This window comes from Geotrypetes seraphini, chromosome 11, assembly GCF_902459505.1.
Source record: "Geotrypetes seraphini chromosome 11, aGeoSer1.1, whole genome shotgun sequence".
Classification (NCBI taxonomy): Eukaryota; Metazoa; Chordata; class Amphibia; order Gymnophiona; family Dermophiidae; genus Geotrypetes; species Geotrypetes seraphini.
In genome coordinates, this window is record NC_047094.1 from 70,335,010 (window position 1) to 70,362,340 (window position 27,331).

At 43.1% G+C, this 27,331-nt stretch overlaps 1 protein-coding gene across 2 annotated transcripts in view; it reads left to right on the forward strand.

The window, feature by feature from the left end:
• The window catches only part of ATP1A3 (ATPase Na+/K+ transporting subunit alpha 3), a 121,184-nt gene extending 95,643 nt beyond the window's left edge, over positions 1-25,541 (forward strand). The window contains exons 11-23 of one of the 2 annotated variants that reach the window (XM_033963546.1): positions 1,734-1,868; positions 2,149-2,341; positions 5,237-5,412; positions 7,820-7,956; positions 9,391-9,541; positions 10,784-10,952; positions 11,074-11,228; positions 11,788-11,911; positions 16,504-16,649; positions 16,916-17,046; positions 18,091-18,192; positions 22,892-22,983; positions 25,289-25,541. In XM_033963546.1, the coding sequence (XP_033819437.1) occupies positions 1,734-1,868; positions 2,149-2,341; positions 5,237-5,412; positions 7,820-7,956; positions 9,391-9,541; positions 10,784-10,952; positions 11,074-11,228; positions 11,788-11,911; positions 16,504-16,649; positions 16,916-17,046; positions 18,091-18,192; positions 22,892-22,983; positions 25,289-25,317 (1,740 nt within the window). In that variant the 3' untranslated portion in view covers positions 25,318-25,541. Of the gene's footprint in view, positions 1-1,733; positions 1,869-2,148; positions 2,342-5,236; positions 5,413-7,819; positions 7,957-9,390; positions 9,542-10,783; positions 10,953-11,073; positions 11,229-11,787; positions 11,912-16,503; positions 16,650-16,915; positions 17,047-18,090; positions 18,193-22,891; positions 22,984-25,288 lie in introns of those variants that run through there. The other variant, XM_033963547.1, reaches the window with a different exon arrangement.
• Positions 25,542-27,331: the final 1,790 nt, after the last annotated feature.

Sequence of the window (27,331 nt, forward strand, 5' to 3'; positions counted from 1 at the left end):
GTAGACACCGAAGAGGGAGTGGAAAATATGAAAAAGGATCTGCAAAAGTTAGTGGAATGGTCTAATCCCTGGCAACTAAAATTCAATGCAAAGAAATGCAGAGTAATGCATTTGGGGATTAATAATCGGAAGGAACCGTATATGCTGGGAGGAGAGAAGCTGATATGCACGGACGGGGAGAGGGACCTTGGGGTGATAGTGTCCGAAGATCTAAAGGCGAAAAAACAGTGTGACAAGGCAGTGGCTGCTGCCAGAAGGATGCTGGGCTGTATAAAGATAGGCGTAGCCAGTAGAAGGAAGAAGGTGTTGATGCCCTTGTACAGGTCATTGGTAAGGCCCCACTTGGAGTATTGTGTTCTGTTTTGGAGACCTTATCTGGTGAAGGACGTAAGAAGACTTGAAGCGGTCCAGAGGAGGGCGACAAAAATGATAGGAGGCTTGCACCAGAAGACATATGAGGAGAGACTGGAAGCCCTGAATATGTATACCCTAGAGGAAAGGAGAGACAGGGGAGATATGATTCAGATGTTCAAATACTTGAAGGGTATTAACGTAGAACATAATCTTTTCCAGAGAAAGGAAAATGGTAAAACCCAGAGGACATAATTTGAGGTTGAGGGGTAGTAGATTCAAAGGCAATGTTAGGAAATTCTACTTTACGGAGAGGGTGGTGGATGCCTGGAATGCGCTCCTGAGAGAGGTGTTGGAGAGTAAAACTGTGACTGAGTTCAAAGAAGCATGGGATGAACACAGAGGATCTAGAATCAGAAAATAATATTAAAAATTGAACTAAGGCCAGTACTGGGCAGACTTGTACGGTCTGTGTCTGTATATGGCCATTTGGTGGAGGATGGGCTGGGGAGGGCTTCAATGGCTGGGAGGGTGTAGATGGGCTGGAGTAGGTTTTAACGGAGATTTCGGCAGTAGGAACTAGAGGTATGCACGGGAATGGGGATCGCGGGAATCCCCCCCTAACCCACGGGAACCCCCCTCTGGCCCACGGGACTCCCACGGGGACCCCCCTCTAGCCAATGGGACTCCCACGGGGTGGAAGGCTTTGAAAGCAGGGTTCGTCCATATAATATAATTGACACGTCAGCCTTAGTAAAACAAAAAAAGGGTTCCACCAAAGAGATTCCACAAGGAAAACAGCAGCTCAAACACAAAAGAAACTGTAGAATTGATGATTCTGTCAGAAGTAATTGCTGCTTTTTATGGGGACGGGCGGGGATGAAGGTAATTCCTTGCGGGGATGGGTGGGGACGGAGAGGATCCTGACGGGGACGGGTAGGGACGGAGAGGATCCTGGTGGGGATGGGGGAGGGGATGGAGAGGATCCTGGCGGAGACAGGCGGGGATGGGTGGGATTTCTGTCCCCACGCAACTCTCTAGTAGGAATCCAAGCACAGTACCGGGTAAAGCTTTGGATTCTTGCCCAGAAATAGCTAAGAAGAAAAAATTAAAAACATTTAAATTGAATCAGGTTGGGCAGACTGGATGGACCATTCGGGTCTTTATCTGCCGTCATCTACTATGTTACTATGTTACTCTCTGTGATCTAATTTTTTTGATGTCTTCTCTTAATGAGGCCATGTTGCTCACAAAATTTTCAGCTTCTTTCTAATTTGTTGTTTGTTTTTGGTCCTGTTCCCATTCCAATTTTGCCACTTCTGCTCTCCCTATGATCCTCCAACTTCATTGTCTCCACACTTCTTGTAACCTGCACTCTGCAGCGTGATGTTGCTGGCGATGCCTCAGAATCTGCTCTACTGAAGTGTATTGAGTTATCCTGTGGCTCTGTCAAACTCATGCGTGAAAAGAACAAGAAAGTGGCAGAAATCCCTTTCAACTCCACCAACAAATACCAGGTAACCTCTGACTTCTTACCTCTGACCCTTCAATTCCAGAGGCCAATGGCAGGCAACCATTAACTTCTCACCTTTGACCCTTCAATTCCAGAAACAAATGCCAAGAAACCCTCAGTCATCTACCTTTGACCCTTCACCACCAAATGGCAGGAAATTCTAACTTTTACTTGGCAAGTGTTTAGTTAGATAGTAACAGCATGAACCTGAAGTTTAGGCCTCGCATATCTCAATATTCATTTATGTTTTTGAAATGATCATTGCATACTCTCTGTCTTCTCAGCTCTCCATCCATGAGACTGAAGATCCCAATGACAATCGCTACCTGCTGGTGATGAAGGGAGCCCCTGAGAGGATTTTGGACTGCTGTAGTACAATTCTTCTCCAGGGCAAAGAGCAGCCACTGGATGAAGAATTGAAGGAGGCTTTCCAGAATGCATACCTGGAACTGGGAGGCTTGGGGGAGAGAGTTCTGGGTAAGTACATCTATTACAAAGCTTGGCAAGAGGGAGTGCAGAATAATTCCACTGTAATGTGCATTCCATAAGATCATAAGCATTGCCCTGTTGGGGACAGACCAAAGGTCCATCAAGCCCAGTATCCTGTTTCCAACAGTGGCCAATCCAGGTCCAAGTACCTGGCAAGATCCCAAGAGTATAAACAGATCTTTATACTGCTTATCCTAGAAATAAGCAACAAATTCCAGAGTTTAAGTTCATGTTGCTTGAAGAAACTTTTTCTCCAATGTGTGTTAAATTTACTGCATAGTAGCTTTCCTTACTGTACACCCTGCATTAACACTGGGGGCACTGGACATCTCACTGGGGATATTATGTCCAGTTCTGGAGACCATACTTGCAAAAGGATATAGACATGCCACCAGAATAATGCAAGGTATACATCAAAAGTCACAAAATTCTTAGGGCTCGAAATATATAATTGCAGTCAAACTAGAGGAGAGGAAGGGGCAGAGAAGTAGCCTAATAATTGGAGCAGCAGTCTGGGAATTCCAGGGTCAAATCTCACAGCAGCTCCTTGGGTTTAGGGCAAGCCACCCAACCCTCTATTTCCCTGGAATGGCCAGATATGGAACTGAAAATCTCATCCTATTTAAAGCCTTACATCAAAACTGTCACAGTTGTGGCATTTCCATGACTTGCTGCTTCTGAGCAGCAGGGACGAGAGAGGGGGAGAGAGAGAAGAATGATAGAAACATTCAAATACCCAAATGGTATAAATGCACTAGAAGCAAACCACTTTTAGAGAAAAGAACATTGTAAAATAAGAAGCCACAGCATGAAGCTCCAAGATAACAGACACAGGAGCATCATCAGAAAATATTGCTTCATGAAAAGGGTGGTGGGCACATGGAATAAAGGGAGGTGGTGGAGACAAGAAGAGTAACTGACTTCTAGAAAGCTTGATATAAGCACTGAGGATCTCTAAATTAGGGTTATCATACGTCTGGGGAAACCCAGCATGTCCTCATTTTTGAGGACATGTCCGGGTATCCGAATGTTTGTGTTTTTTTTAATGGGGGAATCTGTCTGAGATTAGCTAGCTCTTCTGACTCTACCACCTACCCCATCCCTGGCTACTGTAATTCAGTCTTTGGGCAGCTGGCAGCAGCAACGAGGTGAGGTGAGCCTGCTGCCATCGGCCAGCCCCAGAAGCCACCTCTCTGCGGGTCCCCCTACATAGGAACAGGAAGTTGCTGCAGAGAGGCGGCTTCTGGGGCAGGCAGGAAGCAGCAGGCTCACCTCATTACTACTGCTTGCTTCCCAAAAACTGAAATACAGCGGCCAAGGAGGAGGTAGTTGGGGGAGTCAGAAGTTAGAGAGAGAGGTCATGAGGGGAAGCACCATCGAAAGTCAGAGGAGGGAGGGGAGGGGGCTGGAGAAACAGCATGGAGGGAGAGAAGGAAGGCTGTGGAAGTAGCATGGAAAGGGGCTGGAGAAAGCATTGATAGAGGGAGGGAGGGAGGGCTGAAGAAGCATTATGGAAAGGAGAGATTGTGACCGCTAGGGACAGAAAGTACCTGCATATAATGTGTACAGTGCTGCATACATCTGTTAGCGCTATAGAAATGATGAGTAATAGTAGTAGAGTGCTGGAGAAAAGAGCATGGAATACGGTAGTGCTAGAAGGGAGTGGAGAGACAGAAATCGGAAGAGAGAGAGAGGGTGGAACTCAAAGGGAGGTTGAGGGTTGGAAGGAAAGAGAGAGAGAAGCACCCGTGGGGAATAAGAGAGAGAAGCATTAAAGTGGTACAGAGGATGGGAAGGGGAACCTAGAAAATGGGCGAAAGGTGTGGGGGGGCATTGGGCAGAGTATGGGCAGGGCTATGGATGGAGTATTGACAGGCTGCGGGTGGAGTATTGGCGGGGTCATGTGTCCTCTTTTTTTGTCTTCACAAATATAGTAACCCTACTCTAGATGCTGCACAGAAGTGAAGGGAAAGTCTGTACCAGGAATGAAATTGGGCAGATTAAAGGGATCTTAAATGTTCTTGAGAGACACCAGCTTAGACTTTAGGTGCTATGAGCTCCCAGAAGCTTCCTGGTGTAGGGTGTTCAGTGAGACACTTCTACTGGCTGTTGATAAGTCAAGTATGGTTTTGGAGCTCCTGCCTTTGGGGTGGGGGATTTTATGTAAGAAAGCCTCTTGAGGCTATAGTTGGAGGCTCTTTTGGCTATAATCCCTTTCCAGGAGGAGATAAGCAAGCTTTTAGATGAGGGGTTGCCAAATTTCCTCTTTAAAAAAAGAGGACACCTGGCCCTGCCCTGCTCTGCCCCATTCAGTCTCGCCCCTAGCAGAACCTCTTGTCTCCTTCCCCAAGGTCTGAAGGACCTCTGCACATCAACACAATGAGGTCACAAACATGCGTGTGTGTGTATGATGTCATTGCGTTGACGTCTGCACATGTGCAGAGGGCTTCTAGATGCAACCCCGAACTAGGGGCAAACTTCCAGGTTTGGGAAATCCCTCCGGGCACCCAGATAGTCCTCTAAAAAGAGGACATGTCCGAGTTTTCCCAGACGACTGGTAACCCTATCTTAAAATATTCATGAGTTCTAATTAACACAGATTTATTGATGCATTTTGTACCTATTTCCCAGGGCTTATGAGAGAATTAAGGGACATTTTCTAGGGATTAGAGAGGACTTACCAAACCAAGAAAATTTCTTCCCCCCTCATTTTTTTCTGTCTAGTTATTTGTTTTTATCTTGCTTTGTGTCTTGCTCTTTTGGTTGGTAGAGTACTGTGTCTTAGCCTTGCTATACCCTGTCTTTATCACCTAGCTGTGGGTGGGTGGGTGAATATCCTGCTCCCTTTTTTTACTTAACCTATGATTTTGATTTACTTGCCAGGATTCTGTCACGTTCTCTTTTCTGAGGAGCAGTATCCTAAGGGCTTCGCCTTTGATACAGAAGATGTGAATTTCAGCACTGACAATCTCTGTTTCGTGGGACTGATGTCCATGATTGACCCACCCAGAGCGGCTGTGCCTGATGCAGTGGGCAAATGCAGAAGTGCAGGAATCAAGGTTAGAGATTGGGGGTGCTGGTCATAGAGGTATTAAACCCAGGGATACATGGCTCATATTAAGAGACGAAGAAAGAAACAGGGGTAAAAACAACACCACAAGCACAAATATGCAGAAACCAAAGTGGAATTGTCCAGATAAGAATGATGTGCACTAAAAAATGTCCTCCAATTCGTCTGGTAGTATGAAGATCTTTATTATTCAAACATCAAAATGGCACATTCAATGACTCGACATGTGCATGTTTCGGCCAACAGGCCTGCCTCAGGAGTCTTAAAAGTTGCAAATGATGATATATACTGGCACTCACAAGGATTTGACCACTAATCAATCAAAGAGGAGTGACATGCCGCATGTACTTCATGCGGCATGACACTCCTCTTTGATTGATTAGTGGTCAAATCCTTGTGAGTGCCAGTATATATCATCATTTGCGACTTTTAAGACTCATATTAAGAGACACCCTAGGATGTAGGGGCCTAGGACTGGAATTTGGGGTGAAAGACCCAGAACTGAAAAGCCTAAGAACATAAGAAATGGCTTCGCCGGATCAGACCCTAGGTCCATCCAGTCTGGTGACCCGCGCTCGCGGAGGCCAAACCAGGTGTTCCCTGCTGAGAAACCTTGTTTACTCATATCCCTCAATGTGATTTGCGAGAAGGTGTTCATCCAACTTGCCCTTGAATCCCGGAATGGTGGTCTCCATCACGACCTTCTCCGGGAGAGCGTTCCAAGCGTCCACCACTCGTTGTGTGAAACAGAATTTCCTGATATTTGTCCTGGGCCTGGTGCTCCTCAGTTTCAGTCCATGACCTCTTGTCCGAGTCACATTTGACAATGTGAATAACGATGTTTCTTGCTCTATTTTGTCGAATCCTTTTAGTATTTTAAAAGTCTCTATCATGTCCCCTCGCAGTCTTCTCATCTCGAGGGTGAACAATCCCAGTTTTCCGAGGCGTTCTTTGTAGCTCAAATTCTCGATACCTTTAACTAGCTTCGTGGCTCGCCTTTGCACCCTCTCCAGCAGGGTTATATCCTTCTTTAGGTAGGGAGACCAGTGTTGGACAAAGTATTCCAAGTGTGGTCTGACCATTGCTCTGTAAAGCGGCATTATGATGTCCGCCGATCTACTCATGATTCCCTTCTTTATCATGCACAACATCCTGTTTGCTTTCTTTGCTGCCACTGCGCATTGAGCCAACGGCTTTAGGGTCCTGTCTATCAGTACCCCCAGATCCCTTTCTTGTTCGCTCTTGCCCAAAGTTACACCTAAAATTTTATATTCATGTTCCTTGTTTTTCTTTCCCAGGTGCATCACTTTGCATTTTTCTATATTAAGTCTAAGTAAGGCACACAGGGATGGAAGCTCACAGGTGAGAAACTCAGGAGTAAGGAATTGAGGGATACAAGGCCTGAGAATGCAAATCACAGGGGTATGAACCCCGAAGATAGAAAGGCCAGGGCTCATGAATGGGATACAGGGAGATGAGAGGCCCAGAGATAGTAAGTGAAGAAGTGGGGAGTCTTGGAATGGAAGGGTATAAGAATCATAGAGCCCAGGGATTCAGAGCTGAGGTATAGAATGGAGGTCAGTAGTGTCCAGATAAGTGAGGTCTAGAAATGAGAATCCCAGAGTTACAAAATGAAGGGTTTGGTTTTTGGGGGACTGGAAAATGAGAACAAATGATAGAAATGATGAGTAGTAGTAGTAGTAGAGTGTTGGAGAAAAGAGCATAGAGTAGGGTAGTGCTAGACTGGAGGAGAGAGAGGGGGGGCACTCACAGTGGGGTTGGGGATTGGGGGTTGGAAGGAGAAAGAGAGAAAGAAAGAAATATCCACAGGAAAGGAGGGTTGGAAGGAGGAGGAGGGAGAGTGAGAAGCACCCATGGGGAAGAAGGTATGTGGAGCTAGGAATGGTAGTTAAAAGGAGATGATAAAATAAAGGAAGAAATGGAAAAGAAATCTGAAGTGTGGAAAAGAAGAAAAAAGGATAAGACAGAGACAGGACATAAAGAAAGAATCAAACAGACTAAGCCTTTTGGCTGTCCTTTGGATTATCAGACAACTCTGTGCCATCTAGGGCAGGTTTACTCTGGTTTTACCCGAATGTGTACATGAACCTTTTAGTCCTTCATTTCCACGTATGCAATGGAGGTAAATGCAAGTCTAGTTCTCTCATATTTAGTGTCATGAAATCATATGATGACTCTAGTTCACTTATATTACTACAGAACAGCATTCTGTCAAATATGTCACAGCTGACTCAATGACACCATCTATTGTCCAAGCATGATTTTGCAACACAACTTCTAAGAGTCAACTCAATCTCTAAAATTTCATGCAGCAATCTCTGGCATAGCACCTTCCTTTCTTTGCTTTTGAATGACCTCTTTTTTCCTATCTGCAGGTCATCATGGTAACTGGGGATCATCCAATCACAGCCAAAGCCATTGCCAAGGGTGTGGGAATTATCTCTGAGGGTAATGAGACAGTGGAGGACATTGCAGCTCGACTAAACATCCCAGTTAGTCAGGTGAACGCCAGGTAAGCCAGATGATACTAGAAGAAAAGTTTGAAGAAATAATGCAGCCATTTTTGATATGGGCAAGCAGCAGCAGCACACAGACATCAAAGGGATTTTGGTGGGGGAGAATGAAAATAAATGTATGAAAAGCATGAAATTACAAGTTATGGTGTCTTTTAAGCTGCAGTAAGCACCAACGTGTGCTTACCGCAGGTCAAAAAGGCACTTCTGCGGGATGCGCACAAGCATCCCGCAGTAGTTTTGTGAATGGTTCACGCTTCCCACACACTAGAAAATAGATTTCATTTTTAGCACAGGGGTCGTGCTTGAGGGCAGAGAAAATTGGTTAGTGCAGCTATATCACCATGTATTAACCGATTAGCATGTGGTGCGCACAGGAGCCCTTACCACCTAGTAAATAGGTGACAGTAGAGGCCCACACACTAATTTTGAAATTAGCACATGGCCATTAATTCATAAAATGGCAAATGTGGCCATTTTACGGCTGTGCTAAAAGTTTCCTCAGTGCACGGGAAACCTATGCACTAATATTAATGCAGATCACTTTTTTAGTGCAACTTAGTAAAAGATCTCCTAAAACTGAAAGATAACAGCCAAATGCCCCTCCCCAAAATATGTGATACTGAAGTAATGATTTCTTAAAATATAGTAGATATTTATTTGGCAGTAAGATCCAGAGAAAAGTAATTAGCCAATGTTTAGGATAACTTTACTTTTTTTTTTTACATATTTACTTACTAAGGGACCTTTTTACTAAAGCTTCATGTGCACTAACAGAATTAGCACTTGCTAATTACTAAGAAGCTTATATAAAATGGGCTTCTTAGCCTTTATTGCACACTAATTCCATTAGAACACGCTAAGTTTTAGTGAAAGGGACCCTAAATCAGACAAATTAAGGACTCCTTTTGCAAAGTCACAGTAGTGGATTCCTCCACTACAAATTCACTGAAGTCTATTCAATTGGGCTTTGGTGCATTTGTCACAGGAGAAATGCTACCGCTGCTTTGTTAAAGAGGCTCTTAGTTGATTTTGTTGCTCAAATTAAAGACAGCTGCTACATGCAAGAGCATTGTTTGGATTCCAAGATGATTTCAGTTGATACAGGCATAGGTTGAGTGGGAGAACATGGTATAATAGATGGAGGGCATGACAGTTGCGAAATAATATTGGTTTTTTTTAATAGCTCAGATAAATAGGGTGAAAACATTCTTTTTGCCCACCATTTCCATCCCATTTCTATAGGAATATAATGCTCCTGGTTCTTAACAACCTTTTGAGGGGTGTACGAACTAAACTCAAGGTTTTCTAATGCTAGTAGTGGTTGGTTATGCTTAAGGTATTTCTCTCTTGCCCCTTCCTTGACCTTTCAACTCACCTAGTTTTCTGAGGTACTCCTTTTTTCTCTTTTATTTTTTTTTGCATTTCCCCAGGGATGCCAAGGCCTGCGTTATCCATGGAACAGACCTGAAGGACATGGGTGTGGAACAAATAGATGAGATCTTGCACAACCACACTGAGATTGTATTTGCTCGTACCTCCCCACAGCAGAAGCTCATCATTGTGGAGGGCTGTCAACGACAGGTGCTGCTCTTCCCCACTCCCAATAAAACCTCCATCTTCTCTCCTCTTGTGATAGTTCTGTACTGTAATAAATCTGCCCAGTGCATTCTCATATTTATAGTCCAGCCTTTTAGTTACAAATATCTTGTTGTAGTATACTCTTGAACATGAGTATGTGTTGGGGAACAGATGAAAAGAGGTTCTTACATATCAGGAACTGAAGGTTCTTCTGTTGAAAGTGGCTGTGACATCTCATTTTTCTTCAGGTAGCAGCCCTCAGCTAAAAAGCAAAGGAAATTTCCCACAACAACATGACCCTTTGCTATGTTAATTAAATCCCATTGTTTTGCATAACAAAAGTGAATTGGCTGCACCTGCATAGGATGCTTCACCTTTCTCTGGAATGGATTGCCTTCTAGAGAGTGTAGTTAGCCTTTTAGAAGAAGTTAGATACCCTAGAACAGGGGTCTCAAAGTCCCTCCTTGAGGGCCGCAATCCAGTAGGGCTTTCAGGATTTCCCCAATGAATATGCATGAGATCTATGTGCATGCACTGCTTTCAATGCATATTCATTGGGGAAATCCTGAAAACCCAACTGGATTGCGGCCCTCAAGGAGGGACTTTGAGATCCCTGCCATAGAACATAAGAATAGCCTCAATGGGTCAGACCAATGGTCCATCAAGCCTAGTAGCCCGTTCCCACGGTGGCCAATCCAGGTCACCAGTACCTGGCCAAAACCCAAGGTGTAGCAATATTCCATTCTACCAATACAGGGCAAGCAGTGGCTTCCCTCGTGTCTTTCTATGGACTTTTCCTCCTGGAATTTGTCCAAACCTTTCTTAAAACCAGCTACGCTATCCATTTTTACCACAACCTCGGGCAACTTATGATCTTCCTTCAACACATACAACTTTATAACCTACTTTATAACCAACAGACCAGTGGTTTAAAATTAAGTAATTTTTGTGGCCCAACTCTAAGATTCTCCTGTCTATATAGATTACTTGCATATGGACATTTGTCCTTTAAAAGCTTATGTTTCAGTACATTTCAGAGCTGCCATCAGCTTCTGTGCCATTTTGGGCATTCTAATATACTTACCCTTTGTATGATTTGTCCATATATCTTGTTGTGGAAAATCATGGTCACCAGTTCTCTCCTATCATCAGATTCAGTACTTGCCTAAAACTTGACATATTCTCAACTGTCATGATTTGTTCTTTCTCTCTGTTTTTGTTTGCCTTCCTCTTTTCCTTTGGCAGGGTGCAATTGTAGCTGTCACAGGTGACGGTGTGAATGATTCACCTGCCTTGAAGAAAGCGGACATTGGTGTTGCCATGGGCATTGCTGGTTCTGATGTATCCAAACAAGCTGCTGATATGATCCTTTTGGATGATAATTTTGCCTCTATTGTTACAGGAGTGGAAGAAGGTGAGATAACCCAACTCAATGCATCCTCTTCTCCACCTCCATTATTCATCTGCGGCTAACTTCTCGCATGCTCTGGGCTTTCTTCACCTATGATTATGCTCATGGTGTTCTACCTCTGCAGGTCGTCTGATCTTTGATAACCTCAAGAAGTCCATTGCCTACACGTTGACCAGTAACATCCCTGAGATAACACCCTTCCTCCTCTTCATCATGGCTAATATACCCCTGCCTCTGGGAACCATCACCATCCTCTGCATTGATCTGGGAACTGATATGGTGGGTTTCAGAAATCTTTCCTGTAACTTACTTTATTCACTCAATCCCTACCTCAGTCCAGTTACCTAGTACTTGTCTATCAATCCTTTGCCTATGTTCATGCATCTATCTTCTACTGTGTTCATCCATCTTTCCTTTTTTCTTACGTCATATTGCCTTTCTTCCATTTATTTTCCACTATGTTGAATTATCTATCCATGTTTTTCATCATTTATCCATCTTTATCTCTGTCCAGCATCCTCATTGCCTACCCTCACCTATGTCCATCTATGTTTTCATCATCTATTCAAAATTCCCTTTTGCCTCCATTGTCTATCCACGCATTGTCTATCCATCTTGCCAATCATTATTCATCTTCTCATCCATTCATATTCTCTTCTCTTCACTGATATTGCTAATCTGTGCTACTTTCTGTCTGCAAACCACCCATTGTTGATCCATTCATCATCCCCTTTCTTCATCCATTGCTCCCAAGTTTCACTTTCTAAGGGCCACTTTCAAAGGCTCAGAAGTCCCCAAATTTAAATGCTTCATTCTTATCTCTTTTCTTCTGACTTAGGTGCCTGCCATCTCCCTGGCTTATGAGGCAGCAGAAAGTGACATCATGAAGAGACAGCCACGTAACCCACGTACAGACAAGCTGGTGAATGAACGACTGATCAGCATGGCATATGGGCAGATTGGTAAGGCTGATTTTCCAATCACAGCCTGGTAATGGCTGACTTCTTCTCATCACAGCTTAGTATATGTGATAACATCCAGTCACAGTCTGATAAGAATAATTCCATCAATCGCATATTGGTGAAGGTTTGTAAGAGACATTTTCAACCACAGAGTGGCAAGATTTCTTGTTCTTGCATGCACACATGTGCACGTGCATACACACACCTACACAATAGAAATCAACTGTTGTTATTCAAATACTTGTTCTGTTCTAAGTCTTGTATCAAAAGCTTTTCTCCAACACACTCTCTTGTCTATAGTCACAATTTCAGCATAGTCAATAATTCATTTGTATGGACCTTCTGATTGTATGTAGGAGTATGAACACTATTAGACACTAGGAGACATTCAAAAGTTAACAGATATGTCTTTTTTATATATAAAAAAATAAAGAAAATAATTAATTAATTAATTAATAACTTAGAAGGTTTGAGTACATATGGTATTTAATAAAGACGGGACTGATGCAGAATATAGTAACCGGCAGTGTGGTGCCTAGTTACAATCAGAAGGTCCATACAAATGAATTATTGACTATACTGAAATTGTGACTATAGACAAGAGAGTGTGTTGGAGAAAAGCTTTTGATACAAGACTTAGAACAGAACAAGTACACACACCTACAGCATTTATAAATGCCCAGAGGGTGCATACTTTCCTTTAAACTAGCATAAGTAGGTTATAAATATGTATATGTGCTTAGGTGTGAGCATTTTACACCAGCCATAGAGCTGGCATAAATGTATGCACCTATGTTTGGGAGATATGTGCTTAACTTAGAGGATTCTCTCAGTTATGTGTGTACACCTCACCTGTATGTATACCCACCTGCAAATTACACAATGTAAGAGATAAGCATATAGTTACATAATAGTACTTAGGCCCACTTTTGTTATGCATGTGTGTATATGCCATAATTCTGATCATATAAACATGCAATCTGCACATTAAAACAATTTTAAAAAGTTTTATAATGCCATTTTTTTCCTTTTAAAAAAGAGAGTGAGAGAGAGAGAAAGAGAGCCCTGTTACCTCAGTGAAATCCCCCAATTGCTTTTTTCAAAAAGATAAGTTTTCAACATCTTAAAACATGATAGAGAACATTCCTCTCACAGATTCATTGGTAGACTATCATGAAATACCAAGGTCTTTATCTCAATTTATGACATAGTTTGTAGTTTTATTATTTCTATTCCGCTTTATTCAAAGTGGATAACAAATCTTAAATACATAATAAAACACTAGACAAATTCATAACATACAAATTTCTCATTCATAAAATGATCAAAACTTACCTCAAAAATTATACTGTAAAAAGTCAATGCTTCAATTCGAATCTGTATGTTAAATAGCATATTTCATCTGACAAAAAAGATGTTTTCTCAACATTTTCTTAAATCAATACAGATCTTTCTGTTGCCGAAGATGCACTGACAGTCTATTCCATCTTATGGCCCAGGACAAGAAAATACACTTTTTCTTGTAGATTCATAGTTCAGATATTTCTGAGTAGAAACCACCAACCCACATTGAACTGAGGAACTTGGGGATCTTGATGATATATAAGGCACCAAACAGTCTTGCAAATATTTGGGTGAAATTTGGTTGAAACTCTTAAATAAACCATCAATAACAGTTTATACTTTACACAAAACTCCATAGATAACCAATATTTTGCTATAAATATTTGGTTAAACAAAAAAAACCAAACCCAATGAAAAAGTATATTCCCCTATGTGTATAGAATTGGTATACAATACTGGCAACACAACCTAAATGACATTAAAATACATGGAGCGGCATAATAAAAAAAAATCTAAGTCCATTTTGGGTCTAAGTTGCTAGTTGCCCAAAGTTGGAACATCCAAAGTCCATTCTCGAAAAATATATATTTTTTCGAGAATCATCTACTTCTATGTCCAGCCGTTTGATCGTCCAGACTGCTAAGTCATCTATCTTTATACCTCATTCTCGTCCAAAAAATTGTCCAAATCAAAAACGCCTAGAATAAGACCTTTTGTATGTGGGAGGGATCAGCAAAGTGATGGACTGGACACCCAGACATGGCAACACAGTAGTGGGGCACCTTACAGGGCACTGCTGTGAACTTCAAAAAAAGGGTGCCACATAAACAGCTCACCACAACTCCCTTATAGGTCATGGTGAGCCCCCCAAAACCTACTATACCCACCTGTCTACCAACCCAATAGCCCTTATGGCTGCAGGTGCCACCTATATGGCAGTACAGTAGGGTTTTGGTGGGTGCACATGTTTCACCATGAATGCAGTGGTTAGAGTGGCTTATAAGCCTGGGTCCTCCTCTGTATGGTTCACTAGCCCACCCCCCAACTACATAAGCCACCTCTGTGCAGCTCTACTAGGCTTTCCTATGCCAGGTGCTGATATTCTGGAGTCAGATATGCGTTTTTTTAATTCTGATTTTATGGTGGGGGGGTCAGAGATCACTGGGAGAGTGTGTGTGGGTCTTTACTTTGTCCCTGCAGTGGTTATCTGGTCACTTTTGATACCTTCTGGGCACTTATACCTGTTTTTAAATTGCTTAAGTCACAACGTATAAGTTCTGTCTAGGAAGTCTCGTTAAAATTTCGATTATCACTGCAGGGCGACTAAGTCTAGGTCGGCCCACATCCTGCCTACCTCCCGCCCGAACCACTCTTTCAAAAATGTGCCTTTTTTCTCTGGGCATTCAGCGTCAGGGAAAAGGCCTAAACTGCTTTTAGATACATCTAAAACCTGTTTCGATTATTGGCACTTGGACGACCTTGTCTTTTTGATCATCCAAGTGCCGATTTAAGCGGGTTTTTAGATGTATTTCCATTTCGATTATGAACCTCTTAGTTATCGACTTCTCCAGAATTACGCTTTTGTGGTGGACTATTGATTGAGCAAGCGTTTGGCACCGGTTAAGTGCAACGAGGGTTCCTGAAGAAGGGAACTTAATCCCGAAACTAAGCTTGGTTGAATCTTAGAAGCTGGATAAATGGACAAATGATGAGCGGGAAATTCACGTATTAATCTGAAGTCCTGATGTGCCATCTATGGAGGAACAATTGGAAGTGTTGGAGATAAGTACGTACTCTGTGCAAACTGCTGCAGCATTGGTATATTGGGAACATTTATAAAATATAAATTTATTGATTCACTAAATGGTTTTGCACCACTTCACTTTTAAAAATAAAAATGCACATTGTATACACCTATGATGGTGTGTAATTGAGGCTTTTGATAAAGCCTCACGCTTGATGTGTAAGCCTTTGAACTCGGAGTTTTCTATTGTTCTCATAGCTTTTGATAACACACTGAGGGTATGCAATTAATAATAATAATATATATATATAAGTGTTTTAGTGTCATTTAGGTTGTGTTGCCAGCATATCAAATCTATACACGTAGGGGAATATACTTTTTCATAAAATATTTGGTAACATGCTCAAATCTGTTAATCCCAGATAACGAACATATTATGGAGTTCTGCGCCACTTGTAAAGCTCACATATTTGTTGCTGGCAATCCCCAAAACACAATATTACAATACAGTAGTCCAATCCTGCTGTCACAATAGATTGAACTATTTTCCCCAAATCATACATAGGCAAATACATACGAAGCTTAATTAACATTTGTAATTTAAAATAAGTTTTCTTAATAACATTCTGCACATGCGATCGAAGAGTAAGCTGGGGATCCAGTATGACCTCTAAATAAGACATCACCAGCAACGTTTATTGAGATCTGAGGTGGTGATGTGTTTATCAATGGACAGATTAAACATACAGATACCAAAGCTAGGGCAATTTCTGTTGCAGGAATGAAACTGTGGAACAACTTAGCTGGACAGTTAAGGATGGTGGACAATATGCAGAAATTTAAAAAAAACAAAAAACAAAAACCACTTTGAAAGACCTTTTTATTTGTAGAAGTTTTTTGTTTTTATTTAATGGATGAAGATTTCTATGATTACAAGAAATTGGATACAGAATGTGTGACTTTGGCTCCCTTTACTAAGCTGCGCTAGCCGTTTTAGCACGCGCGCTAGACGCTAATGCCACCATTGAGCTGGAGTTAGTTTTTGGTGCGTAGCGTGTGGTTAGCACGTGCTAATCTACAGTGCGTGCAAAAAACCGCTACCACAGCTTAGTAAAAAGAGCCCTTTGTTTTATTGTTTAGTGAAGTACATTATATGTTTTAAAGTTGATTTTATGATCTATGCATGTATATTTGGAATCTGCTTAGGTCTTAATATGGCTATAAGTCTTTTAAATTTAAATAAATATTTGTTGTGTGTTGTCAAATCGTTGTCAACTCATGGCATCCCTATGGATAGTTACCTTGACTTGTGTTTGGTAATCAGCCAGGTCGTTAATTGATGATAGAGGAGTGTCCATAGCTGCTGCAAATGATCAATTCTTCACATTGTTAGTCTCCCTATTTTGCATATTTGGTAGTGTAGAATTACCTTCATGCTGCCTGTCATCCACTCTCTCTTATATCAAAACCTCTGCCTTATAGTCCTCTGTTCTCCCCACAACAGGCATGATCCAGGCTCTTGGTGGCTTCTTCGCTTACTTTGTGATCCTTGCAGAAAATGGCTTCCTTCCTTCACACTTGGTTGGAATCCGGTTGAATTGGGATGACAGGACAGTCAATGATCTGGAAGACAGCTATGGACAACAGTGGGTGAGTGTCTGGAATAGAGGAGTTTCAGAATTTGCAGAGGCAAATCCTCTTGAATTTTATATTGGGTTTTTTCAAGCAAAGCATATAAATATTTTTACAATAAATAAATAGGAAACTTCCATAATCCATAAAAGGAGTACATGTTTTTCCGTATTATCCAAAGAGTGGCAGCCTGCACTTGGAACTGGAATAACAGGGGGTTCTACAGATCTGGAAATCAGTCTCCTTGGGACTCCTGTTAATGGTACCTGTGAAATGTTTTACAGACCTATGAGCAACGAAAGATTGTGGAGTTTACCTGCCACACATCTTTCTTTGTCAGCATTGTGGTGGTGCAGTGGGCTGATGTGATCATCTGCAAAACCCGGAGGAACTCTGTCTTTCAGCAGGGAATGAAGTAAGTGCTAACTGGAAAGACCAAGATGGGTGTGAGGAAATATGGGAACAGAAGGAGGAGATTAGATGAAGAGAGATAACGGAAAAAAGAAGAATAGTAGCCAAGAGAAGAGGGGGGGGGGGCAAAAAGTGGATTAGTGGACACACAAAGGACCAAATTCAGTAAATGGTGCCCAAGATTAGGTGCCAAAAACATCTGGGCTAAACTAGTGATCTGCAAAGACCATACTAGCAGAATATTAGGGTAGCGTGGATCTTTTGACTAATGTTTCACACTGGATTTACCTCTGCTGAAACCTGGTGTAAAGCCAATGCCACTTGAGCATAGATATGACATTATTTTATAACATCAAGCCTAACTTCTGGGAACACCTCCTGTTCAGTCCCTTTTGAGTTGAAGTGGTGTAGATAGGGTAGGAGGCGCCTGGAGGCAGTGGCACCCCCCTGCGCCCTCCTCTCTGACCCCTGCTCTTTCTGCGCCCCCTCCTCTCGGTCCTTCCACGCCCCCCACGCCACACTCTCGCTCTCCCTTTCCACCCCCGTACCTATTTAGATCTTCGCCAATATGAGCAGCTTCTCTGACCTGCTGGTCACGCCAACGTTGACTTTCCCTCTGACGTCACTTCCTGGCCCCGCGATCCAGAAGTGATTTCAGAGGGAGCCATGCCAGCGTGAGCAGCAGGCCAGAGTAGTTGCATTGGTGAAGATTTATAGAGATACAGGGAGAGGGTGAGCATGGCGGGGGGCAAAGAAGTGCTAGCATCCCCACCAAAGATGGTGCCTGGGGTGGTCCGCCCCCCCCCCCCCCCCTTCTATGCCACTGAATGTGGATGTTATAAAATAGCAACTAGGGTAGAGATTTGCACAAACCCAAATTGCTGCCAACTAACTGCAATTATTGATTGTTGATGGCCTTGTTAATAAATTAATTTGTGTGCACATCTGCCCTAGATGCCAAAATATGGGCGACCTATATAGAATCTGAGGAAAGAAAATAGAAATTTATGGATAGATAATCACTGGTTTCTCTAACTGATATCTCCAGGAACAAGATCTTAATTTTTGGTCTGTTTGAGGAGACAGCACTAGCTGCTTTCTTGTCCTATTGCCCGGGGATGGACGTAGCCCTTCGAATGTACCCCCTCAAGTAAGTATGAATGGCAAATGACACTGTTGCCACAAAATCATGTGTACGTAATGTCAAGAACACAAGCTAGAGCCATGAGCAGTGCCATTGACTCAATGCGGACACCTGCTTTTTTCATGGACACACTTCAAAGCTGTGTGTGGTGACAGAAGCAGATAGCATGGACTAGCAGAATGGTTGTGAAAATGTGAGATGGGCCTGCTATGATCAGAGAATCATAAACTCACTGGCTATAAAGAAGATGGAGCTCTCTTTCATATATGATTTTCTGTTTGTTTTTAATAATGTATACCACTGGGGTTGTCTTTGGCAGTCAGGCAGAATATCAAATTTAATAAAACTGTTGAAAAAAAAGAGGGGAACCATGACTCCATTTACAGTGCCATTAGACTAATTATGGAGCCACACTCAGTTTGTAGCCACATATAGTGACTTGGATTGGCCATGAAGTATGCAACCACTAATGCTAAGGATTTGATCTGCAACATGAATGGCACTGCTAGGTTTATATGGTTGTGATTTTTCTTATGAGTTTACTATAGGCTGCACAGAATGGTAGATGTTGTGGGATATAAATGTTTTAAAGAAATAATGTGCTTTTACATTATGTTGGAGGCTATGATTGAGGGGGTCTTGTACTCCCTGGTAAATGTCTATGCCCCTAATGAGGGTCAGGGGACCTTCTTCCATGAGTTGGTCCCTCGGATCCTCAAGTTTAAGGGGGGGGCCCTGGTTTTTGGTGGGGATTTCAATCTTACAGTGACCCCTCATTTGGATAACTCAGGGAGGGCGGATCATTATGGGAGAAGGGATCGTAAACTGTTGCGTGAGGCATTGGCCAATCTGAATGTGGTGGACTGCTGGAGGTGGCTCCATCCTTACTTTTCGGGAATACATTCCTCATATTCTAGAATTGATTATGTTTTTGTGGAGCGGGGACTACTCCGGAGGGTGGAGTCCGCGGGGATTGAGTCCTTCACGTGGTCGGACCATGCCCCGGTGTGGTTGCGATTCCAGGGGGTGGGTGGAGGCTCGGGACAGAAATTTTGGCATTTCAATGATAGTCTTCTAGATGACCCAGAGGTGGGAACACAAATTGAAGGGTGGATACAAGAATATCTAGATGTAAATGTGGAGTGTGGAGCTTCGTTGGAAGCGGTTTGGGAGGGGTTAAAGGCTACCCTTAGGGGCAGGTTAATAGCCCTGTCGTCGGCCCGGCAGCGTAAACGGCGGGAGGATGCGGCGGGCCTGTTGAATGTGATTGGTAGGTTGGAGAGTTTGCATAAGCGTTCCCCTTGGAATGTGGAATTGCGGGAGCGCTTGTTTCAGGCCCGTAGGGATCTCCAGGCTTTAGACTTGGACAGATTGCACCATAACTTACAGCTCCTCCAACAGAGATATTTTGAATTTTCTAATAAAGCTAGTCGACTGGTTGCACATCGTCTTAAGGTGCGACAGACGCGCAACCAGATCTTTTCACTCCGGGCGGCCTCTGGGGAAGTGTTACAGACTGAGGATGCTATCCGTGCACGTTTTGTGGAATATTATTCTCAACTCTATACCCCGGAAGCTCCAGGGCCCTCACAGGACCAGGACGCTTATTTAACTTCAGCAGAGTTGCCCCGGATTGCACAGGCTGATGTGGCGAGGTTGGACCGCCCTCTTACATTGATTGAGGCTCGTAGTGCGCTGCGCTCTATGAAGCTTGGTAAGTCACCTGGGTTGGACGGTTTTACCGTTCAGTACTACAAACGTTTTCAAGATCTGCTGCTGCCCCCTTTGTTGCGTTTTCTTAACTCTTTACAAGGGAATAGTGCCCTCCCCTACTTCATGCGCTTGGCGGGCATGACAGTGCTGGCTAAGGAGGGGAAGGATCCCCTCCAATGTGCTTCCTACAGGCCGATATCCCTGTTGGGGGTTGATACCAAGATTTTCACGCGGATTTTGGCAGACCGATTGATGAGTTGGATCCCTCGGCTGATCCATCCAGATCAGTCGGGCTTTGTGGTAGGCAGACAGGTGGGTGATAATACTCGTAGGGTCTATAACTTGTATGACCGGGCCAGGGGGGGGGGGGGGAGAGCAACGGTGTTTTTGTCTATCGATGCTGAGAAGGCGTTCGATAGGGTAGTTTGGCCTTTTTTATTTCAGGTCCTGGAGTCTGTGGGTCTGGGTCCACGAATGCGGGACTGGATTCGGGTCCTATATAGTGGACCTCTGAGTTGCATCAAGGTGAATGGGGGTTATTCGGAGACTTTCTCTCTGGCAAGGGGAACACGTCAGGGGTGTCCCCTTTCCCCGCTCCTTTTCGCTTTGACGGTGGAAACCCTGGCGCAGCGAGTGCGGATGAATCAGGATATTAAGGGGGTCACGGTGCCGGGAGGGGATTTTAAGTTGGCTCTGTTTGCGGATGATATTTTGTTTACGGTGGAAGACCCTGCAACTTCCTTGCCGGCTATATTGCGGGAGTTGGATATCTATGGTGAGGTGTCGGGATTTCGGGTCAATGTTGGTAAATCGGAGCTCCTCAACATTAACTTGCCTGCTGACCGGGTTTCCTATCTCCGAGACCGGTATCCGTTTCGGTGGGTTCAGCGTTCTTTGCGATATCTCGGGGTTTATTTTGGACCGCCGGGAGTGGAGTTATATGACCTCAACTTTCCTCCGCTCTTTCGTCGTATTCGCCAAGATTTGCTTAATTGGAAAGATCTGTATTTCTCTTGGTTGGGCCGGGTGGCCATTGTGAAGATGATGATTCTGCCTCGTTTGTTGTTCTTATTCCAGGTATTGCCTCTTTGGGTGGGTAGAAAAACGTTAGAGGGGGTTCAAAGGCATATCTTTAATTTTATTTGGGCTGGTCGACGGCCAAGGGTGAGTAGGAAGGTCTTATGTATGGGGAGAGGGGATGGGGGGTTGGGGGTCCCGGATGTGGTGAAATATTATCAGGCTGCTCAGCTGCGCGCCCTTTTAGAATGGCAGACGCAGACGCCGAAACCGTGGGTGGAAATTGAGCAAAGGTTAAGTGATGGGGTGCCTTTGTTACATCGGCCGTGGGTGCCTGGTAGGGCGCGACTGGTAGGGGGGGTATCCTCGGTAGTGACTTCCTTGAGGGTATGGAATCAGACCAGAGCTTGTTTATTGGGGAGTAGGCGACATTCCTGGTATACTCCGTTGAGACATAACCCTGACTTTCCACCGGGAAGGGATGGGGGAGTGTTTGCAGACTGGGAGTCACGGGGCTTAGTTTGTGTGGGACAGTTGTGGGACCCGGTTCTGGGCGGTGTTAGACCCTTTACGGAACTCAGGGGCAAGTATGGGTTTGGGGTAAGGGATTTGTTCCCCTACCTGCAGGTTCTCCATTATGTCAGGGCCTCGGGTCTTCTGGGAGACTTGAGGGGTAGTAAGATGCCCTTTGAGCTGCTACTGGGTCCAGTGCTTCGGAAGGGAGCTCTCTCTGCAGTATATAGGTGCCTTAATTGTCGGGGGGCTCCCCTTCCCTACATGAGGGCTTGGGAAGATGATTGTGGTTCAGCTATTTCCTGGGACACTTGGGGTGACATATGGTCGGAGATCTCCTCGGCAGGTATAGCTGCTTTGCTAATTGAGAATGGTTACAAGGTCCTCTTTCGGTGGTACTATACCCCTCAGGTTGTGGCTCGTTGGCAGGGAGGTGCGAGTGACCTATGTTGGAGGGGCTGTGGGGAAGTGGGTACCTACTTTCATATGTGGTGGCAGTGTGGGCAGGTGTGTGGATTCTGGACTGAGGTTTTTGTTCGGGTGTCCCGGATCTTAGATGTCCAGATACTGGCTGATTGGCGACATGCCTTGTTGTTTTGGCATCAATTAGATTTGGCTTGGGGTGACTCTTTATTTTGTAAGTTGGCATTCACTGCTGCTAGATTGGCCATTGCCTCTCTGTGGAATCAGGCGCTCCCTCCCACGTGGGCCCTGGTGGAGCAACACTTGCTTAATTGGCAGAACCTTTATCACTTAACGGCTTTGCATCATGGTAAATTACATGGCTATGCTCATATTTGGCGTAGTTTTCGGGCTTCTGTGGGGGTTTGTGGTAGGGGTGGCTAGGGGCCTTGGGTTTGTTTTGGAGTAGGACTGGATGGGCGATACTTGGGGGGATCACATAACCATATTCCTTTTCACGTTTTGGTTTCTGTTTAGAATAGATTGTTTCTCAACCTTATTGAGAGATGTAGGTATTGTGTTATGTCCCTAGGGGGGTGGGTGGGGGGGGTATGGGCTGTGATTTGGTGGGTATTTTTGATTGCTCTTATTAGTCTGTAGGAATTGCACATGTTTCTGTTGTTATTTTGGAGCGAGGTATTTTGCTCTATATATCTTTGTTCCTGCGTTTCCTGTGAAATTGTACTGTTTGGAGTGTATTTCAATAAAAGCTTTTCATTGAAAAAAAAAAGAAATAATGTGCTGCAGAGTAATAGGGGACACCATGGAAATGGTATGAAGTGATGCATGATGGTACAAATGTGCTGATGTGCCATTCAGAATGCCATGGACCCACTGCAAATATAGAAACAGCTTCCTTGAGATTCTGCAGTGGTATGGCTATGTATGGAGCCATGTGAGGCGCGATAGACCCGTCATGAAGCAAAATGCAGTTGCGGAGCTATTCTTAGTAATTATTGTGGCTTGCTCTGATCACTTTCTGCTTTTCTTGCCTCTGCAGGCCCAGCTGGTGGTTCTGTGCCTTCCCTTACAGCTTCCTCATCTTCATCTATGATGAAATCCGTAAACTCATTCTCCGCAGGCATCCTGGAGGTAAGGGACACAACTCATCCTCTCCCAGCATTGTCAGCTGGGATTATACAACATCAATGTTCTGTCATTAGTTAAAATTAGCTAATGTTGCAGGGGCCAGATAACTGACCTGGGCCTAACCAGCTAGTTTTGAGGTGCTCATTAATGTGGACACTGGTTAACTATTCTGAGGTGTCTGTTAACTGAATAAGTTTTGGCTAGCTGGTTGATGGATACCAGTAAACTGCACTGGACATTGATTAATATAGGTACGTCAGGTAGCAGCTTTGAGCACTAGTTAACATAAGAATTTAAGAATAGCCAAACTGGGTCAGGTCAATGGTCCATTTAGCGCAGTATCCTGCCTCCAAAAGTGTCTAATCCAGGTCACAAGTACCTGGCAACATTCCATGCTACCGATCTCAGGGTAAGAAGTGGCTTCCCCCATGTCTATCTCAATAGTAGACTATGGACTTTTCCTCCAGGAACTTGTCTAAACTTTTTTTTTTTTCTAAATCCAGATATGCTAACCACTGTTACCACATCCTCTGGCAATGAGTTCCAGAGTTTAACTATTTTTTGAGTGATAAAATATTCCCCTAGCTGTCTTTTTTCCAAGCTGAAGAGCCCTAATCTGTTTAGCCTTTTCTCGTATAAAAGGAGTCCATCCCCTTTATCATTGTGGCCACTCTTCTTTGAACCCTTTTCAATTCTGGTATATCTTTTTTGAGATATGGTGACTAGAATTGAATGTAATACTCAAGGCCACCAGCTAGATATTAGCACTAATCTGCTATTAGGAATAGCAAGGGGAAAACACATACATATATATCTATCTATCTATATATTTGCCTGTTACAGAAAAAAATGACATAAAAACACATTTCAGAAAAATTTAAGAATATATATATATATGTTTAACATGAAATGAAAGAAAGCGAGCCTATTTTGTGTGTTTGTGTGTGGTGGTGGTGGTGGTGGGTTCGTTCTATTTCAAAACAAATGCTTATTTCTTATGCTGTGTCTCTTCAGCTGAAGCTGGAACTTCTTGCAGTTACGCTAATTCTCTAAACCTATGGGCTCCTTTTACCAAGGCGCGCTACGGGGGTTAGCGCGTCGGACATTTCATCAGGCGCTAACCCCCGCGGCAAGCCTAAAAACTAACGCCTCGTCAATGGAGGCATTAGCGACTAGCGTGGCAGTCGGTTGAACGCGCGGTATTCTGCGCGTTAACCGCCTACCGCACCTTGATAAAAGGAGCCCTATGTCTGAACATTTGTCTGAGGGCTGAGACCCTCCAAAGTTTGAGACCTTTTTATTAAAGGGCATTAAGCCTTAACATGCAGTTAGTGCCAAAAAAAAAAGGCTTATTATAAACCATGTTAAAGCATTTTGCTGTAATCTACTTGTTTGCATGTGCTAATTGTGCATTATTTATATTTTTTAACATTTTATTGTGAGGGGATGTGCTATGGGTGGAGAATGGACATTAGCCAGCATTTTGATTAGCCCATGCTAACTGGATAACATGGACTTAACGTGGGAGCAGTTGGCACTTCTTAAACATGAGGCGGCAAGTGCTCCCTTAGTAATTTTTTCCAAGCCCTGAACGCAAATGAAAAACTTAATGCACAGCCTGCTAAAAAAAAAATTTTTTTTTTAACTCCCCAAAATCCTGACTATATTGGTTTGTAAAATATAGACTTACCCCAGATTCAATAATGGCACCTAAAGATGTGCGTGTACATCGGTGCATGCAGCCGATGTACGTGCACAACTTAACTGAATAATAGGCCTATTTGGTGCTGATAGTTGGCAATTAAAACCTCATAATTGACATAAATTGAACGTAATTGGAAGTTATGCACGTAATTTGGTAGCTGCATTTCAATAAAGCCAGTTGTAGTGCACAATGCTGAAAAGTGGGCGTGGTTGGAGTGAATCATGAACATTGTTTTAAATTATACGCGAAGATGCGCCTATGTGTCCACAACTTTGGCGCAGGCATTTAGACCTGGTTTTAGCTGGCCTAAATGGGTGCGCCTACAAGTTACCACACATAAGTGGCACTAAGCAGCGCTAAGCATGATTCTACAAGTTGCACATAACTTTTTATAGAAACATGCTTAGCGCTGAGCTAGTCGGCGCTGATTTTTTAAGGCGTGATATATAGAATTTGGGCCTTAGTGCATGGGATAAGTCCCATGTTAAAGTGCACCAAATGCATATTTTAGTGCATTATAGTGAAAGGGCTTTTGTGTTTTGAGTTTACTTGGTCTGTAATAGAGCTCATCCTGTCCTTCATATTTTTTTTTTTCCTTCCTAGGCTGGGTGGAAAAGGAAACCTATTACTAAGCCAACACAGCGGCCCTTCTTTCACTTTGTCCCCACCCCTCTACTTCTCTCCTCCCTCCTCCAAAACACAACAGAGACGTATCCTCCAAGAAACCTCCACAGAAGACCAGATGGGCAGACAGACTACACCCTCCCACCGCTCTTTCTAAGACCAATCTCTGGATGTCTTATTCAAACTATTAATATATATATATATATTTTTTAATTTTAATTTTGCATTTCTGTCACCTTTGCTTTTTGTTTTTCCTTTATGTAAAATTACAAATATATATATGTGTATATATATATATATATATATAAATATAAATATAACAAAGTGTATTTTTTATTTTAACGATGGCTGGCCAGAGGCTCTTGGGGGATCAGTTTTCAGCAAATTGCCATCTGAAACTGATCTTTATTTTCCACATGGGAAGGGAGTAAGTGGGGAGGTTGCAGAGTTTATCTTCTTTTCCTAGCGTTTTCTTTCATGTACTTCTGTGTTTTTGGCAGGAGAGGGAGGGAGATAGTCTGTTGAGTGGGCACAAAAGGGACAAGGTAAGGTAGAAAATCATAGAATTAACAAAATAAAAGCTTGTGGAGCTCATGACTACTTTCTGGAATTTTGGAAGATTATTTTATAATGCGGATGGTTGTTATTTTACATTTTCATGCTAGGCCCAGTGTAGTATCCTGTGAGAGTGTTTATGAAATAAGGACCAGCAAACAATTTGTTGGTGAGATTTATTACTGCACTTTGTGATGAGTTTCTGAGAGCTGTACTTCCTTCCTCAAGGCAGGGCACCATGAGTGAAGGATGATCGCACCTGAATATCAGAGCTGTCTAGTTTTCCATTTCCAGTGGTGGTGGTGGTGGTGGTGGTGGTAGTGGAGGGAGGAGAAGGGGGCTATTAGGCCAGTCCTGGTTGGAACATACTCCTAATCCCTGATTCTACCCATTGAGGTCCATGCTGCTGATTCCCTAATACATCATGATAGAGTTGTCAGGAATTCTGAAACAGCCTAAAATCTGCCTTCAGGAAACTAGGCAGCTCCTGAATATAGAAGTAACTACAATGGTGGTACTTCTTTCCAAAGGTGTATTTAACATAAGAACATAAGAATAGCCTTACTTGGTCAGACCAATGGTCCATCAAGCCCAATCCAGGTCACTAGTACCTGGCCAAAACCCAAGGAGTAGCAATATTCCATTCTACCAATACAGGGCAAGCAGTGGCTTCCCCCTTGTCTTTCTCAATAACAGACTATGGACTTTTCCTCCAGGAACTTGTCCAAACCGTTCTTAAAACCAGCTTAAAGAAAGGTTTGGACAAGTTCCTGGAGGAAAGTCCATAGTCTGTTATTGAGAAAGACATGGGAGAAGCCACTGCTTGCCCTGGATCGGTAGCATGGAATATTTATTTATTTGTTGCTTTGTTGTACCACCTTTCAATATAGTGGCTTACAATAATTCAAATAAAAATGAAAACACAATATAAATCTATCCAATACATAAAATCTTAAACATAAAAAAGAATAATGAGAGGCTTGTGAATAGCACAACAATAAAAAAAACAAATAGACTAACACATATCCAGGACACATAAGGATGATTAAAAACAAAATAAATCTTATTAAAATAATTCAGTAAAATGAAATAAAGAGCCTAATCCAGGTTCTAAATAAAGAAAGGAGGCAAACAGCTATAGGACTACAAGTCTTTATCTCCATTTTGGAAGAATTACATTATCTAAGAGTTTAATTTGATTCCTCATTGTCAATGTATTCCTTGTTGCATCTTACTTTAAGGACTGTTTTTGGGTTTTTTTTTATAAACTTAGACTGATGCGTCTTCTTTGTGATTTTATGGACTTTGAAAATTTGGAGGTCCTTATCTTAAGGTGCGCTAACCGATTTAGCGCATGCTAAAGATTAGCGCACACTAAGGGCTCCTTTTATCAAGGCGCGCTACGGGGGTTAGCGCATCAGACATTTCATCACGCGCTAACTCCTGCGGCAAGCCAAAAAACTAACG